At 39.4% G+C, this 18,951-nt stretch overlaps 1 protein-coding gene across 1 annotated transcript; it reads right to left on the bottom strand.

Annotated features, from left to right (window-relative positions):
• Positions 1 to 8,827: 8,827 nt before the first annotated feature.
• LOC140941983 (chondroitin sulfate synthase 1-like) lies at positions 8,828 to 11,421 on the bottom strand. The gene is made up of 2 exons (XM_073390979.1): positions 10,693 to 11,421; positions 8,828 to 10,291 (listed from the first exon to the last, which is right to left on the bottom strand). Exons 1-2 carry the CDS (start codon positions 11,419 to 11,421, stop codon positions 8,828 to 8,830), a joined length of 2,193 nt encoding a protein of 730 aa, XP_073247080.1.
• Positions 11,422 to 18,951: the final 7,530 nt, after the last annotated feature.

The following is an 18,951-nucleotide window of genomic DNA, read 5'->3' as shown; positions in this document are numbered from 1 at the left end:
TTATGGCCTTTATGTACATGGTCTCTAAAAAGTCAGTTAATAGACCATTCGCATTTCCAGCATTCCTATGAACATATAAACCGAGCCTTGGGATGATAAAGCGGGAAAGGTGTTATTATGTTCTGCACACTTGGTTTTCTATCATTGGTCAAAACCTTCAAGGAAATGAAAAATTATATTTCCAGTTACATCAACATCGTGCTATGAACATAACTGATACTATCAATCACATGATATCCCTCCTCTACTACCCAAAAATTGATCCCCATATGGCAGAGTTTGAGATCTCCTGAGTCTCTGTGGTTACACGATTTCCCTACAAACTCAATCTGTAACTAAACTACATCAGAAAAGACACGGAGACAAACTGTTTGGCACAGAGAGAGGGTTTATTGAAATCAAACAACTACCAGCCCCGAAACGCAGCCAGGGGTGGCTGCCCAATGAGAACAATAACCTCTCCGCCCACCGAAACTAGGGTGGGAAGGGGGGGAAAGCTAAAACTATCGCTATAAGTCTGACCTAAGCACAAGAGTATAATAAGCAACGCTGACAGTAGACGCATATAATAGAGTGTAACTTGAGCTAACAAACACGTGAGCGAAAAGGTGCCAATAGCGATCGGGAAATTAACTGTTTTGAAAGGCCTTCCAAAACAAAACAATTTATTTCTATGACTTTGCACAACAGTGATCACCTGTGATGGAATGATTCACTTGATTTAATATGGGATGATAATAATATCATTATTAAAATGCAGAGGGTGCAGCCTATAAACACTGTTAATCCTGCAAATATCTCTTATTGATTGATGATATATTAGTGTAACTATTCATCAGCAGGGTGCCTGTCACAGCTGGTTTTTTGAAATCATTGGTATCATATAACATACATTTATGTGGTTGTCGGTATAGGAAATGATATTTCTTGCCCCAGTAACAGCAAAGTAAACGGAAAAGAACCTCAAAATAACAAAACCTTTGTATAACGAACAAATTTTGTCAGTCCCTTGGCCCTTCACCTTATAGATTTTCCACTGTTTTTGGTCAAGAATAAGGCTGCAAAATCCCGGTCGTTGGGGGGGGGGGAGGACTGCCATATATGGGCGATATTTGCTGCCCTAAAGGGTATGGTTTTCAAACAATACCAGTTATCTGCACTGAAGCACTTGTACCAACTCCACGGTATGGCAGTACCTTACGCAAGCGCACAACCATATCACCCAGGCATTGGCAGCCATGGCAATCAGCAAGGCATAGCCATCAGATCAATGAGCGGGGGTTAACCTGCATATCAAAGACCCTTTTTTGCCGAGGTGAGTGCAAAGCACTCCTTCAACTGCCAGCTCCACTGTAAACAAGTGGTAACTGTTGGTTGGGAACTGCAAAACAGTTTTCCCCCAGAATACATATGGAGATGGGATCAGAAGAATTGAAAAAAAAATTTGACCTGTGTGCCCAAATAAATTTGAAACAGTTTACTCTGGGAAAGGGTGTATAAATCAGAGAGTTTGGGTCTAGAATAGGGTATCATTTTTGTGAAAACTGATCAATTGGTGGAAAATTTTAGCCTAGACTAGGGAAACCAGGAATTTGCCACTCAAAAATACAGAAAGATCAATTCAGCAAGTTTAAATTTATGAAACTCAGCCTAAAAGCTACTGTAGGATAGGGGATTTGTGGAGTTTAGTCTAGTACAGCATTGTAAAATTCAGCTGAACCAGCTCTGGTATAGGGTAAGGGTTTCAAGGTTTCCTCCGGGTGCAAAATTAGCCAAAACAATAATTCAAACCAGCAGCAAAAGGGACACACTCAAGTGTCCACATTGCAGAGGTGACCTTAATTTAGAGGTACCGTAATAGTATGAATTTTACAGAAGTAGGTTGGGTCCCAGGCTTCAGAGCAGTAGGCCATGGTTAAATTCCCTGCCGGCTGCCATACCATCAATCAAGGCCTTAAATTAAATAGCTGATTAGAAGGTGTTACCTCTGTCCCAAGTCTGTAAACAAACTTCTAATCCTTTTGGATGAGGATGACAACTTACAGGCCCTATCTTACAGCACTTTCAAAATATTATTAATCTCACTCTTTGGGGCAAAAAAGAATCACTAGGGATGCCGAATACCCCTAATGTGCTGCTGTTGGTCTTGGGTGCAGTATAATCCGTTGTAAGAGAACCTGTTACTTCCTCATCGTCCACTAGGAGCCATAATGGCTAATGCTAAAGGCAGGCTTTGAAATGTCCAAAATGGAGAGGTGTCCATAAGTAGAACTTCAACTTACATTTGAAGTCCCTTAGTGGCACCACCAAACCATGAGGCCCATGTGAAGAATGACCCAGTTGCTTGGTTGAGAGTCGGGGGGAGGGGTGATTCATACATGTAAGGGTGAACATACAAGCTGGGTAAGGGCAAATACCCAGCCAAGTCAATTTGATAATAAGGGGTACAGGGATAGCCCAAAAAAGTGTCTACAACTTCTGTCCTTTTGTGAAAAGAAATTCAAACAAATTTAGTTGTTGTACTGTCCCTATTGACTGTGAAAGTCAAAAAACTGGCACTCCTCAATAAGGAAAAGGCAGATGCTCCAGTTTCAAAATATTTAGTATGGAATATACCATGTCTATGGTTTTAAAATAACTTCTGACCCTCAGTTGCACCCATTGTTGTGGCTCAGCCACTTTAGTTTGATCCTTCAGTGGCTCAAACCTACAACATATATTGCTGGTTAATTTTTCTGAAAATAAGACATTTTCTGATCCATTTTGTCCTCTTTATTCTTGACAAAGTCCATCAACGGCTTCCTTGTTCAAGTTTTTGCTCGTTCTTTCTTGCTTTGAAATCATGGTGGTACTCAATTGTTTCAAATATTTATGGCCATAAGCAGCACTTATCGAAACTGTTCAGTAATCAGTTGCCAAACTGTATACCTGAGCCTAACAAAATAAATCATACCAGGAAACAGAGTTGCAGAAGCACAAGAATTCTGGGTAGAAACAAAGGGTATTTTAATGCAATTATTAAATGTTGAAAACCTAATGCCATCCTTTCAGGAACAAAACCTTCGGCAAATAAAAGGAATAAATAATTAGATAAAAACAAAGTTAAGTGTTGCAAAGTTTACAAAGATGTCAACATGAGCTTGAAAATAGGTAACTGGCGTATTTTTGTAAGTCCTGAAACTAATGAACCTGGTAAAATAATAGTGAACTGTACACCCAATAAATATCATTATTATACATTGTACTCACTATCTGTCTTCTCATTGACTAAGAGCGTACAGCTAATTATGGAAATCAACACAATGTACAGATTAGTTAGTGACCTGCTAGCTGATAACTGACTAATCTGTAGGTTGCAAGGGCAATGCATGATTTTCAATAACAATATCAATTCAGTTTCCTTGCGATGGGTGTGTTTGTTGTTGTTTTCTTCAAAACAATGTATAATAAAACAATTATTAGATTCAGTTTTTGTGATATCCTAAATAATCAAGGCCTCAGCAAGTGTTATCAGCCTCTGCCTTCAGCTCGGCTGATAACACTTACCTCGACGTTGATAATTCCGGATATCACAAAACTCCATCCAATAATTTGTTTATAATGTTTCTGAGAAAGATCTCATTTACCTCCCTGTATACTATAATACATCCCCACCCTCCAGTTGACCCTTACCCTCCCAAGAAAAAAAAAACTTTCTTCTGTTAAGAAAAAAATAAACCCCCTCTTTCATCTATGAATGACTGATACCTCCCCAATGTGCAAAGATAGCCTGTGGCTAGTGGCTTTTGCAATAAGGCTAGTGCATTATGTCCTTAACTTGCGTGATGGACAACTGAGTTTTTTGGGGAATTATTCAAATTACATAATTACTGTAAGACAAACTAAAAATTCCCAATAAATTCAAGTGGATCGAGAGCCTTCAGGCTGATCTGTGAAATCTGCAAAAACTACATGCAGTATCATATTACATTTCATGACAGACAAGATGTTGTGTGATCGGCATAATCTTCAGGTAAAAGGAATAAAAATACCTTAAAAACATCGCCCTTAAGCTTTTGTTAAATAAATTAATAAAAGTAATTAATTGACGAATGGTAGAATTGTGTATTAAGTAAAAATAACTTACTTCTTGTCTAAAGAAATTTTCAGGCAAGTCAAATGGACTTTTGGGCTTGATTTGATGTATGCTATAGCTTGCTTGAAGGGCAAGCTGTAAAACTGACTTTCTTTGCACTGCAGCGGGGGTGGGAGGGTGGGTAGGGGGGTTGAGGTACTCCAAATTTCAAGTGATTGAGATGATCAAAGGATTGTTTTGTGTTTGAAAATTCCAGTTACAGGTTGGGTAGGAAAATTTGGCAAGTATCGATTTCGGTGGCTTGATTTAAGAAGGGGGTTTTTTCTCGAGTGTTGTTTGAATGACTCAGACATAGGAGAGAAAACTTAAGATGGTGCAATGAATAAATAAGCACAAACATTCAATTATTGTTTGTGAATGGCTTTCTGGAAATTTGTTAGGCTCAGAAATTCAGCACGGTTTTTTTTTTTGGGGGGGGGGGGGTTAATTTTTGGTCCTGGGATTTTTATTTTATTTTGTTGGAAGCCCTAGCCCTTTTTCCGGTTTTTTGATTTTTGCCCCCATTTGATCAGCTGTCACAGGAAATATGGATTACCCATCCCCCCCCCCCCCGGGCGTTGCACCCTGCTCCCTGTTCATTTAAGGTTCAGTTCAAGCTTTTGTAGCTTGTTCATAAGTTGGTGGAGGGGATTCTGGAATGTCTCCAACCTCCATATATGAAGGGGGCCCACTTACGGCAATAGCATCAAGTGGTAGACTGTTTAAGTGTTCGATCTGTGTCTGATTTGGGGTTATTTGTAATGTTGCAGGTCTTTCAACCGGTCTTTCAACATTCCTTCTTTCCTGTGCATTAGTCGTCCCGGTTGAAAGAGCATTGCTGGGCTGTGTAGCCATTTCCCTACGAACATTCTGTCCCATGCTTCGTCGTCGTAGGCATGCACAAATCAAACAGAAAGCTATCACTGCAAGTGTAATCAAAATGTACTTAACGGCATCAGAATCCACGTCTACGACATTGTCTGCACTGTCCTCTTCTGGAGGCCACTTGATGCAATGGTTTTGATCCATGTCTTCATTGTAAGTACAAATGTATCCGCTATGATTAACATACATCTGTTGACAATGATCATCACCGAAGCACTCTGTCGTACAGCGAAATTCATAGCTGCTCGAAGTATCGCATCTCTTTTCTGGTAAACAATCGGCTTGGGTGCGACAAACACCAGCACCACAATTTCGCAAAACACAAAGCCCCATTTCTAGTTTTTTTCCAGTTTTTGTGTATATACAGCAGCTGTCCCCATTGTAAGGGCAATCATCGTCCCCATCACACGTCAAAGAAAAACGCAAGAAAAGCAAACCACCAAAAAGACACAGAATAACATACGTAACTTCCATGTTTTGTGTGTGTCGGCCGGTCACGCAACGTATCCACGTAGGAGGAGAGGTTCCAAAGCTTTTTTGCGGGGAGGTGGTCAAGGCTGAAGGGCGTATTGACGAGGTCCTGTTAGGGTAAAAGTTTGGCAAGCGACATGGCCTTGGAACAGGGACATAAGTCTCGGGTCTAGAAAGAACATAAAGATGAGTAAATACCGACAGGGACATGGCCTACTGTTCAAAAGGCGAGACGCAGGATTAGCCACACCTTGAAAGTCCTTGAATTTTAAAATACAAATTCAAGGCCGTGAAAGTCCTTGAAAAATGCAGTCGTTGTTGGAAATTCCTTGAATTTCAATGCTTACTTTATAGTTTAAGTAAAACTTCAAAGAGGAAGGAGCAAACACAAAGACCTTCGGGATAAAATTGCTCATGTTGTGGAAGAACTAAAATGCACTGAATGGAGTCCTTCAAAAATGGGAAATGTGTCCTTAAAAGCCCTTGAAAAGTCCCTGAATGTTTGGTTCAAAAAGGGTACGAATCCTGGAGACGACTGTTTTGTTATTGTACCTCTTGGAGGGTCGGTGGGGGGAGCAATTAAACCCAGAGCCGAAATTTTGTCGGTAAAATATGCAACCCGCTGAGGCCCGGGTCAGACGCCGAACTTTTTATGAGCCGAACCTAATTCGAATTAAGGCCGACCCAAATTATTTAGACCGGCCGAACTGATTCAGACGCCGATCTTAATTCTTACAAAATACCTTATATCAACTTATGCCTTTGGTTCGGTACATGAAAAGGTCGGTGTCTAAATCAAAGCCGTTCCAAAGTTCATCCAAAGTCGAGATTCCCGTTCGGGGCAAGCGGAAAGGACGACTGAGCCGTTCCAAATTGAAACAGGTGTTCCTAATTGATTCAGACGCCGAACTTTTTATGTACTTAAGTTAATGTATTAGGTTCGGCACATGAAAAGTTTTTGAAAAAAATAACGAAACAAGATTTGCTGTTTTACTTTGTAAGCTTTGTAAGAAGAGGAAAATTGAACACAGTAAAACCAAAATGGATTAGGGGAAATGAGATGGCCTGAAAAGAGAACGAGGGCACGGACGACGAAAACTGGAAACGGTAGGTCATGATCAAATCGTAGATTACTTCAATAATTAAGCTTAACTTAAGCCTTGTTAAAAATAAGGCAACGCGGTTTCGAACAAGTGTGTGCATGCTTTGATTCGAGATAATAATCTGTGCTTCTACATGATTTTTTTCTTACCATGTTCTCTGTGTAAATACAGATGCATTTTATGTACATGTTCTCTATATAAGCCAGTTAATAGACCATTCCAACATTCCTATGAACTTAAAGGCGCAAAATCGATACTTGGGTTGATAAAATACCGTGATTTGTAGGAAAACAAAACGCGGGATAGGTCTGTTATGTTCTGCACACTTGCTTTTCTATCATTGGTCAAAACCTTCAACATCATGCTATGACTGACACTATAAATCATGTCATATTCCCCCTCCACCAACCAAAAAATGATCCCCAGGAGTAATGGCGGTGGAAAGGAATCCCAATTTGAGATCTTCTGAGTCTCTGTGGCTATATTCTTTCTATGATTTTTCACACCAGTGGTCAACCATGAGGGAATGATCCAATTGGTTTGATATGGACTTTTAATAATTTCATTTTTAAAATGCAAAGGGAACAGACTACATACATTGTTAATCCTGCAAATATCTCTTATTAATATATTGGCGTAACTATTCATCAGTGGAGCCTAAAACATGTGCAATGTCACAGCCATACGTTAAAAAGTCAGGAAATTAGATTTTTTGTACAATGTAACCTCGATTTAATGAACCTCTTTATGATGAAGTCCTCTGTATAGCAAACGATATTCCTCGTCTCATTATTAATAGCAAAGTATATGGAAAAGAACCTGAATATAACAAAACCTCTGTATAGCGAACAAATTTTGTCAGTCCCTCAGTGGCCCTTTATTACATAGAGTTTCCACTGTTTATGATAAACAGCACGACTGCAAAATCTTCACTAAGGACTTTACTCTTCAAGCCAGCACCAAAAGGGACACACTCAAGTGTCCACATTGCAGAGGTGTCCTTAATTTAGAGGTACAGGGATAGTATGAGTTTTACAGCTGTAGGTTGGGTCCCAGGCTTCAGAGCAGTAGGCCAAGCTTCAATTCCGGTACAGGCTCCCCACAGACCATCAATCAAGGCCTTAAATTAACGAACATCTAGGGTTTGAATTAATTTTTTTAAGGATAAAATGAGCTATTTATTTATATTGAGCATTTATATTGAGCATTGTAATTGAAATTGTGATTGGAAGTAACAACAGGGCGGTGTCTTTCATGGGCCCCTTATGGCACGGTGTCATAGTGTCACAGTGATAGTAAAGTGTGGTGGAACAGTGGTACAGTGTCATAGTGTCACGGTGATAGTTAAGTGTGGAGGAACAGCGGCAGAGTGTCACAGTGACAGAAACATGTGTGACAGTCGCACATTGTCTTAGTGTTATTAGAATTTTGGGGGAACAGTGACATAGCGGTATTTAAGTGTATTGGTGCTGAGTGGAACAGTGGCATAGTGGTACTAAAGTGCGCCACAGTTGTTAGTAGTGCGATCGAACTGATGAACAGTGAAACAGCGATGCCAAAGTGCGGTGGAAAAGTGGCTCAGTGATGTAATTTAGGCGATTCCTAGGAATTAATTGTCGGCGAAGGACTTCCCAGTCCACCCCACGCATGCGCATGGCAAAGGGAAATAGAGATTGATCAGCATTTAAGAAGATACGTGTATCTGTAAAAGCAAACCACTGCGCAAGTGTGGTATTACTGAGCTAAAATTTCTCTTTGAAGAATGAAGTGCTTGTGGACTGTTCACTTTCCCAGTGATTGTTCAGGAGTTGTAAGAAATACAAGATTCTTCATCCTTGAAGAATTGACCAATCCTTTTCCTTTCATGTATACTGAAGATGAAAGCACTTAGACTCACTGAATTAGCCTGCAGGCAAAATTCTACTATTTTCTTTTCTATTTGCAGTCAATGTCTGCTCGCAGGCTAAACTAAAAAAGCCGTAATCTATTACAAGGAACCTCTACAAAGGAGTGTTCAGCCCACTTATATTCTTTGGTCACTTAAAATCTTATAGGCAATAGGTCATAACCTGATAAACTCCTTAACTAAATACTTCAACCCCCTTAAACTAATATTTCAGTTTCTCGTAATATACATTATATCGATACATCTTGAGTGTCCATGCCTCGCTCTTTGAGAACAGTTTTCCTAGTAGTACGGCTTTATGGACTGTTCCGTTCTGAAAGCAGTAATTGTCGTTCTATGACAGTCTGGTTACTTAAGTCCTTTATTTTGCATAGCAAGTATATATCTGAGTAACGACTTCTGATTGGCCAATCCCGATGCCTTTGAGCCTCGACATTGTGCTAGCTGTGTAGAGGGTAGCTTTGGATCGCATTTCACGGGATGATAAACATGTATAAGACCAGGATCGGGGGCGCGAAACACATCAATGTCTTTATGTTTGACAAATTTCTCATTTAAGTCCACGTCTTCCCATCCCCAGCCTTGGATGCTTGTGTTAAACCCTCCAACTGCTTGAAGATCTCGACCGTACAAACAAACGGGTCCGTATGAGTAGGTCCTCCAAATTCCTGCGTCTGCATTAATTGTGTAGTACGATTCAGGTCTGTTGTTGTGGATATCTGATAAATCAGGATCAAACTGACTGAACATTATGGGGAAATAGACTTGTTGCCCAAGCACCGTGTTAATGCGACAGCGGTCCAAAAACTCCTTGCTGAATACTAAATCAACGTCACACAGGAACAACAAATCTGTCTTGTTTAATTTAGCTGCCGCCAAAGATAGGGCTACCCCGCGGGAAAAGTTGCCCGCAACGTCAATCCAAATAAGGTCTGCCAGAGGGTACTTGTACTGGTATTCCTTGAAGACGGCTTTGTGCTCGCGAGGAGAAAAAAATGATGACGAATACGCGATTACAAGCTTTACCCTCAGAATTTGCTCGAGACAAACCTCTTCAAAATTCTTCATGAAGCGACGAAACGTTTCTAACCGCCCTTCCAAGGGGACAAGGAAGTGCACAAAGGGTAAAGTGTTATCGAGGGATTTGGCGTCGTAAACGAGTCTTCCAAATGGGAGTTGGAAGAAGAACCTTCTACTTTGTAGGCTAGAAATTTGTTTAGTTTTTCCTGTTTCTGTATAAAGGATTTTCTTTTCTGATCTTACAGTTGAATGCATGACGTATTGAACACCGTATATGGGGTGACCACGCCTGTAACCATAGTTTATTTTCAGGATATTTATATTTTCAGGAAATCGAGTCCTTGCTTCTTCCTTCAACGTTTCTTTTTCTATTTCCAATAATTTTTTTAACTCAATCTTTAGTGCACCACGAATACCAGTTCCAGGGGACATTAACATGGTATCAGAGAAGAATGAATTCGAAGTGAATATGCTCCATTGTTCAGTGTTATTTCTCGCCAGCTGGTGATGAAAGTCTTCTTCATCCCGATGAGAATATTTTTCTCGTGTAAGAAGCCAGTTTTCTTCTTCTTGAATCAGACTATCAGTTCGTCTCAGAACTCTTTGCAGCTTAACAGTTTCATATTGGAGATGCTGAATTCGCTGGCTCATGAAGTGCACGTGCAGACGGCGCATGTAGGCTGGTTGTTTAATGGGATGGAGCGTGATGGCATCGTTAATGGGCTTGGTGTCTAAGTCACCGAAAAAAACCTTCTCCTTCTCAGTGTAATGGTGAAAGAAGAGGTCGCGCATCTAAAACAAAGGAACACAATTCGTTAGTCACTGATTTTATACTGAGCAGAGGTTTAGGTTCAAACTGGCTATGTAACCTTTATGGTCACTAGTTATAATCTGTGGGTTTTTGTCAAGACTACTCGTCTTTATTCTTGGTGTGTACGCATTAAGGATGAACCCCGCTGAATAACGTATTTCCTCGATTAAAGGCCGCCCTTCAATAAGCGCCCTAGTTAAGGCGATTATTCGTGTATTATAAGAAAAAACTCGGTACATTTTTGTAATCTGCACCATCCATACATGAAAGTTTTATTATTGCATTCGTAGAGACAAGTCACGCAAATCAACTACCTCTTCTTGAGGTTTTGGTTAGAGTCGTGGTAAACACAAAGTATTGTAAACTCAGCGGCTTTTCTTACCTCGTATGCCCAAGTGCATGAGACCCCAGTGTATCTTTGTATACATCGGCCAAGCTCGATGTCTTCATGTAATGTTGGTGCTGTTTGAAGGCAATGTTCCAAATGTAGCGCAACCTTTTTTATAACACTTCGGCTCATAATAACCCCTGGCCCGCCCATGCAGTAGTTATCCCCCGGATTCAGGCTCAACATACCTATTTCGTCCTTGGCACCCGTACCAGCGTGCCCCAGATGAATATCATCTGAGCTGTTTAATGACTGCAAGAAGGCAACTAACTTGTCAGTTCGCACGTAAACGTCGTCATCCGCTCGCATGAACCATTGGTACTCATCCAAATGGACATCGTGCATGTATTTAATCATCATTAAGGATTTTTTTAGTGGCGGATATGTGTCATCTACATCAGGTAAACTGACCACAGGTAACCCAAGCCTTCTTCCTGCTTCACCGCTTGAAAAGAAAGTAAGTTTTCCGGGGACGTTCTTTCCCCAAGTATCGTACACCGCTTTTGCTCGAGTTTCCACTAACTGCTCAGCAGTCAAAACGCCAACAAAAAGAAATTGGCGATTGCCTAGTTCTCCTGCTAGTGTTTTTGGTCGTATGTTCAGCCTTGAATAAATCAAGTGGCATTGATTTTGTCTGATAAACAGCGTAATATGAAATCCAACGATCATTCCACAAACCAATAACACAAATTCACCGATAAATTGTTCACGCTGAAAAGGCATATCTTTAAGTAGAACGGACTGCTATTAATCGTTTCTTCTTGGACAAAAACGGTGTGAGCAAATCAGTGTAGCAATTGCTACCAATCGTAATACTGCAATGGTACCTGAAAGAAAGTGTAAAAAATATGGGGAAAATTGTCCAATCCAGGCGAAATACCGAACTGTACAGTTAAAGGCTGAAAAAATCTACTCCTAGTGATTGAAGGTCTGTGAGGCTTTAGGCTGCTTAAATGTCACTCACGATTTCTTCGTCGCAGGGACCTGTCGTTTGTGTACTGTTTGGGCACTGTTTGCGTAACCCGGCAGCTCACAACAGAATGACACCGAGTCACGGCTAAAAGGGACTTTTCCCCGGAAATCAGCAGATTGAAACAGTGAAATAAAGTTGAGAGCAGTTATTGAGGTCCAATCTAATTTCCACTTTATTTCCTTCCAGCGACTGGAAACTAGGCAACAATATAGGAGATAGTTACACAACAAGGCAAATTACAGCAGAATGTTAATCGTACTGGCCAATTTAATTGAAACAATTTTTTATGTTATTTACATAACCTTCAGTTTTTATTTTTGTTACCAGTTTGGTGACAGTTTTCCCATTGGCTCGAACTAATCAACTAAATCAATTCTTTTCCAACAGTAGCAATTTACCACTGCCATGTTGTTAATAAAGTTCACGCAGTCAGCTTCAGTTATTACTAAGATACTCAAGGACGATAAAGGTTGCTATGGAATTGACCCAATCTTGATCTTACTTTTCTTTCGCAATTTGTAATACTCGGGTCTTCTTTTTAATGACCAGTCTTTAATTTATAAATGAATGACTCGAAACTGAACAAGTAAAGCATGCAACGACTCAACCTATTGCGCCGGTTCGCATGATGAATTGTTTAACAAACTGCACCTCTCTTAAAAGAGATATTCACGCCTTTAAGGGGTAGTGAGCCTGTAAGGTTTAAGGGTAAATCTCATTAACTGCGCATGATTCAAGATTAATCTGGCAAAAACAACATGACAACATAAAATTGTGGTCGCAAAAGGACGATTTCTGATCTCAAGCAGTATAAGAAAGATTGGTTTAATTGACACAAACGTATTTTTTAAGAAGATAAGATATTCCAGTTGTGGCTTGGTGTGAAAGTAGGATTTGAAGGTTCCAGCGACAGAGCCTTTCGCGACACATTTGTACATTTTCATTTTAGTAAATTTTTTGAATATTTTCAACCTTAAATCGGCAGAAAAATAAAGGAATAACGGAAAACCCTTATTTAACCGCAGTAAAGAGCTTTACGTTTCAAAAGAGTTTAAAGAAAATGCGCTTGCATCAGAGCTCAAATCCTGACCATACAAAAAAAAACACAGGAGAAAATCTGTGTGGGAGTCACGGCCTCTCAGTGTGAAACAAGCGGCAAAAATCACATATTAAAATTGCTCAGTCAAAATTAATTTAGAACCCTCCAGCGTATAATCTACCAGCTAGAGAAAGAATATTTACTGGAAAAAGCAGCATTTTGGCGGGAAGTAGAAGTCGTGTGATGCCTACTGTCCCCCTTTTCATAAAAACAATTCAAACGGTAGACAGCGGTGGCCCAAGCATGCGCAGCTCATGAGACTAACCCTTTAACGAACATACAGAAAAGAGATTTGTACATTTCCTTCCAAATGAGACAGCCTTTAAGCAAACTTATTTGGAAATTTCACCGATTCGATTTGCTGGATATTTGTCGTATGAGTTATATCGGCATCAAGTGGCCTCGGAAATAGTCAAATGACCCAGACAAACTGTAATCAAATTTAAATGAAGGTATGATCATGGCAGTGGTAATTGCAATTTAAGCAATTGCAAATTAACCCGAAAAAAATTTCGGGACTTCAACGGGATATCCAACCTATGGCCTATGCGTTAGCGCTGCAGTGCTCTACCAAATGAGCTATGAGGACCCTTACATTTGGAGCAGGCCAATTTGTCGAGTTTATCTTAACCCGTGAAAGGAATGAAACAGGAAGATGATGTGAACTGCGGAAATACAAATTTATATGAGGGTATGATTGTCGCGGTGGTAATTGCAATTTAAGCAATTGCAAAATAACCCGAAAAAAATTTATAATTATTTAAATGGGACAAGTTTCGTTTCCGTTTCTTATCCTGGTGAGTGCACAGCAGGCCTCACCGTATAACAAAGCTTAACAATGAGGTGGCGTTTTCAAATTAATCTGGTGTAGTCACGGTGGACGAGGGTCCTAAGTAAAATTGAGCCTTCACCATTTATAACAAAACTTGTTGCGAGAAGAAAAGTACCGACGAAATTCATTTAAGTGACAAATCTTCAGGTTCAAACATTTTATGAATATTATGTCGTAAATAAGTTTTGAATGTGGTTTTTGTGTTATTTTATTTTTAATTTTTTCCGGATCAACCAATCAATCAATCAATCAAATTTATTAAGCCACGTAACACCTACTAAGGAGCTCAGATGTGCTCGTTAAAACGTGTACGTGCTTTATTTTATTAGTAATAAAATAAATGTAAAAGAATAAAAACTAATTAAGTAATAACGAGCACTCTAAACTACTTGTCTAATAAGATGATATTTACAAATAATATTTGAAGAAGAAATTTAAAATCCATCAAGAGAGAACCTTATAAAATTGAACGCTTTTAGACATGAAAGCTTCAAGGCCCGGGGGGTGGGGGGGGGGGGTGCTTGGATAAATTTTTGCTGTGTATGTGCCGCTGGCCTCTCAGAGCCCCTACCCCATTATAGTCTATTCTGTGACCAATTATAGCCCCACCTTAGTCACTTTTGAGCAAATATGTAATTTTTACGATTCGAACCTTGTCACTTTCTATTTTTATGAATTGACCCATTTTTTAAACTGAATGAAGAACACTTTAATTTTCACCTACAGTGTAAACATTCTGGTATGTTTGCTGACCATAAATATGAAGAACTGTCATAGCCCCCAAAAATCCGACAATGTGTGACCCCATTCTAGTAACTCGATTGAAAATGCGACTCCATTATAGTCAAACCAGTCGTGAAAATGCGACCCCATCCAGCGGCACATCCCCATTAGCCTCTTATAAGGAAGTATCCCCCCCCCGGGGCTTCAAGGGATCACTTAAGAGTTCTTATATCTTAAGATTCTCTTATCACTGGCGGTTAACTATTCCACAATTTGCTTACTAAAAAAGTAAAAGATTTATGAATACATTCTAATTGAAAAAAAGGCAGCTCAAGCCTGGTGCCAAGCCCACGTAAATTATAGGAGACCGTTCTTATATTCTTATATCCAATACGTCCTCTTATATAAGGAAATCATGCATTGTGCGCGCAACCAGCAGATTAGTTAGTTCAATGCTAGCACAAATAATCTGTAGGTTGGGCTGATTACCAAAATTAACTATGGGCTCTTAGCCAATGAGAAGACAGATTGTGAGTACAAAGTATAATAATGGTCATTATCATTCGATGCAAATTTTTCTTTCTTTTCATTGGCCGACAGCCCACCACGTGACCTGCTAATAACTGCCTTCAAATAATGAGTTGATCATGCGCAATGTTGTCCAACTGTGTTTGGCTGCAAATAATATTCTGCTCATGCGTAAACGAAACCACGCTTTTCTCTTTCTTGTGATCGCTCTTGCGTGAAAAATGGCAGATCGCTTGCTTCCCGAAGATATTGATTAAAAAACAAACGTGGCGATCGAATGATAAAACAATTATTGGAGCGATTATCGCGAAATATCGTGATTTGTCAGTGTCTCGCAAATCAATTCCGCTTCGGCAAATAATTGATCTGCTCGCCACTGACAAATCACGATATTTTGCTCAACCTCGTCCAATAATTGTTAATTATTTTCCTTACTTTTATAGCCTGGGAGCAATCTTTGTTGGTGATTGACCCAATGAATGGTCTGGAGCCAAGCAAGGAACCGAAAGAGAGCTTGTTCGATGGTTACTGCTTTTACCACTTTACGCATTTTGGTAAATATCCTTTTGCTATTTTTAATTTGACATGTTATGTCAATTAGAATCTCTATATGCTCTACCTTGTTAATATGCCAGTTTGACTTGTAGACGCCCTCTCTGCCAAAGGGCTCTTTTATCTCTGCCTGAGGTCTAAACCTCTCTTTAGCTGTTTCGAGGTCATATAACTAACAACATAAAACCGGTTTCGCGCCAATGGGGTGGATTACAGTGCAAAATCTATTACGTTAAAATACGAATGGTGACCGCTAGCATGGTAATGGCCGATCCCTATAGAAACAAGTTAACCATCATTCATGTAAAACCTATAGTTGGTATCCAGCGTAGTTAATTCAGTATTCACTAAACCTATGAAGGGAGCACCTCTCTAAGACAAACACCTTGTCCCAGTCCCAAATTTCAAGCCGTGAAGCGCGATGAGCATATTTAGAATTTTAAACAAGTGCTGTGTGAGAATCAAAAAGGTCAAAAAAAATATCCTCGAGTATGACTGCATTTTTATTGTTGTTACTTAATGTATAAAATTCGTACTCTGAAAAGCCATATAATAAATACCGTAAATGACTTGATAAACGCCCGACGCGTCTATTTAATTTTAGGTGTCCATTGGCGGAGTTCAATTAAATAGATAGAGGTGTTCAAAAGGGAAAGGCGTTTATTCTCTGTCATAACAAGCTCAACAAAACTAATATGCTTTCGGCAAAAATATTAAGAGAGTTTAAAAATAAAGGAAATATTATTCCACTCAGTATAGTACAAATATTGCTAGAAATGAGTACAAATATCTCACGGTATTTGCACTCCAGAAGACCAGTTTGACCGGTTTTAATCCCGCACAAACGTCGCAAATGGCAGAATGCATCATTTTCTGAAGAAAATGACGGAATAGGGGCCCAATTGTAAGCTTAAATAAACCGAGTTTCTAGAGTAAAGTAGTCTGAACAACAAAGAAATGTCGACATTTATTAAAATGTACAAAAGAGCGTACAAACGTTATGCTAAAGATACAACAGAGAGGAAGTTTCTGTGATAGAGATGGTGATGGTGAAAATCCGTGAAAGAAAAAAAATTCACTCCCCGCCGAGGAACTGAAAAATGTGAGGAAACTGGACATGGTAGACATACGACGTTCTCTTTTTGTTAGTATAACCCGGCGAAGATGAGGTTTCAAGTCTTTTGTTTACGAGTAGCTCTTTGAAACTCCTTGAATTTAAAGAAGAGTTTTCTTCCTTCCAGCGCAATTTGCTCTGCTCCGTTTTCCTACTTGCAGTCTGTTTTACATAGCCTATGACCATCATAAGCGTCTCAGTTATTTGTCATTCCATCTCTGTTTTTCTAATAAATGTTTGAAAGCGCCGACAAAAACTTGAACAAATTGATTTACCGAGTAAGCTAGTTTGACAAGTTTTCATTTCTGACCAATTAGCAACAGAAATACAGCGTGACTCGTAAAAATTTCCTCGATACTACACAATAAACCGTCCAATAAGATATATATCCAACCCACCAAATGATACATTTAGGTCGTCTGGTGATCCATATCGCTGTTTTAAATCCCAACATTGGTGTCAAAATCCTTGCTTAGGGTTACTGTGTTGCCATCGTTAGTCTATCCTTACTCTGAACTTCATATTGAACAAGATAAAATACGCAAACCCTGGTTAATCAGGCAAGAAACTGAAAGAATTGAATGATTTTGCTCCTTTTTGCTAGTTCCTAGTATTTTGGAGTAATTCTCAAAGGGGGCGTCTATTAGACAGGGGGTGTTTATTAGAGAGGGGCATCTAATACAATTTTAACTGCATAGAGGAAGAGTTTATCAGATAAGAGGCGTTTATGTGGAAGTGGGCGTTTATTGGGTCTTTTTACGGTGCCTTATTAACCAATCTTGTTTGGTCAAAATGGCTGGATATAAGTCTCGTTCAGTTTTTGCATCTTGTCCTCAACAGTACAATTATGCTTTTAAAATGGTTTATTTTCCGCGTGGTTTCGCGCAGTTCACTATAACTTATAATGAAAGCGTGGGTCCTGTTATTGTATAGCCATTATATATCTAAGTAATAACTTTTGATAGGCTATTATCGATGCTCTTGAGTTTTTACATTGAGTGAGTCGCTGGGACGGAAGTTCTGGATCGAAAAACATCAATGTCCTTGTGATTGACAAATTTTTGGTATAAATCTACATCTTGCATTCCCCAGCCTTGTATTAAAAAGGGCAAAGTGTTTATGTAAACGCCGTCGATTTTACTTGTTCATTGTTTTGCCGTCATCAGTATCAATTTCCCGTTTAATATTTGCACTAAAATATGTTCATCCCTGACAAAATAGTGAAAACAAGTCTGTTATGCTCTCATGTAAAAAGTTAAAATCAACAAATAAATCAATAAGTGTTCTATGAAACATGGGTTAGTACGTACGCGTACAAAGAGCAGAAAAGGACATGGAGGGTGCTTACCGCCATTTGACAGAAAAATCCGGTTGGGGTGTCAGAAGCATAATGGTAAGTGACTTACCAGTCTTGAGGGGCGCCCGAATTCCCCCTTCCCGTTCGCCATTTTAACGCCTGCCACGCAGGTTTACCAGTTTACAGCAGAATTGTCCCTTCAGTTATGATCTGAAATCAAAAAAGGTGTGAATTTCTGTAGCGTGAGTCTCGAACATAGCCTTACATTCAGTCTCCTCCTCCGCTCACAAGTAACTAAACGAAGGCCATGTGGAGCCGAGAAAAATTCCATTTGGTTCGTACCGACCGGAATGGAGGGACTTCGCCAAAATGTAGTCCTCAACTTTCGGTTCGAATTCCCGAAAAATGACCTGACCATGACCTAATCAACTGTCTGTCCAGAATTTTCGAAATTTCTGGCTAAATGGTAAGGCTCGGCAAACTATTTTTTTTCTGTTTGTAGTTAATGCAGAAGTAGTTAATGATAAATAATGATTTGGGGGTAGCACATCCACAAAGTGGTTCTTGTGGATGTGCCACCTTTAAATCATTATTTATTATTAATTGCAAACAGAAAGAAAAGTTTGCCGAGCCTTACCATTTAGCCAGAAATTTCGATAATTTCGATTTAGATTACTGGTGAAATATCACAGATGTTATGAGTCACGACTGCTGTTATTCTGTTTTGTTTCCTTGTAACATTTAGCAATGACTATTTGATTATTGTGTGGGTTCAGGGTTATGTTAAAGGCTTCAATTAAATTCGCGTGACAAAATATCGCGTGACTTTCCTAAAATATGTATTACGCCATTGTTCTTTTATGCCTGGCATAAATAATTTTATTTACAACCTCTTCCTTCGTAACAATTCATTTTCTATTTCAAATTCAGAAACGTTGATTGAAATTTTGGTTTAGGGCTATATCGAAAACTAGTTTTCGTCCAAAATTTATTCGTAGCTTCTGGCACAAAGAGCAGTCGTTTGTAGTGAATCGTACATGCGATTGTTCGTAATTTTGTTATTGGGACAAGAGTAATTAATTTCTATGTCATACAAACTGTTTCTATAGCCTTTGTTCTTGCGGTACTGATAAAT

This window comes from Porites lutea, chromosome 6 (assembly GCF_958299795.1).
Source record: "Porites lutea chromosome 6, jaPorLute2.1, whole genome shotgun sequence".
In the NCBI taxonomy this organism is placed as follows: Eukaryota; Metazoa; Cnidaria; class Anthozoa; order Scleractinia; family Poritidae; genus Porites; species Porites lutea.
The sequence above is the reverse complement of the archived record's forward strand: the minus strand, read 5'-3'. Positions and strand labels throughout refer to the sequence as shown.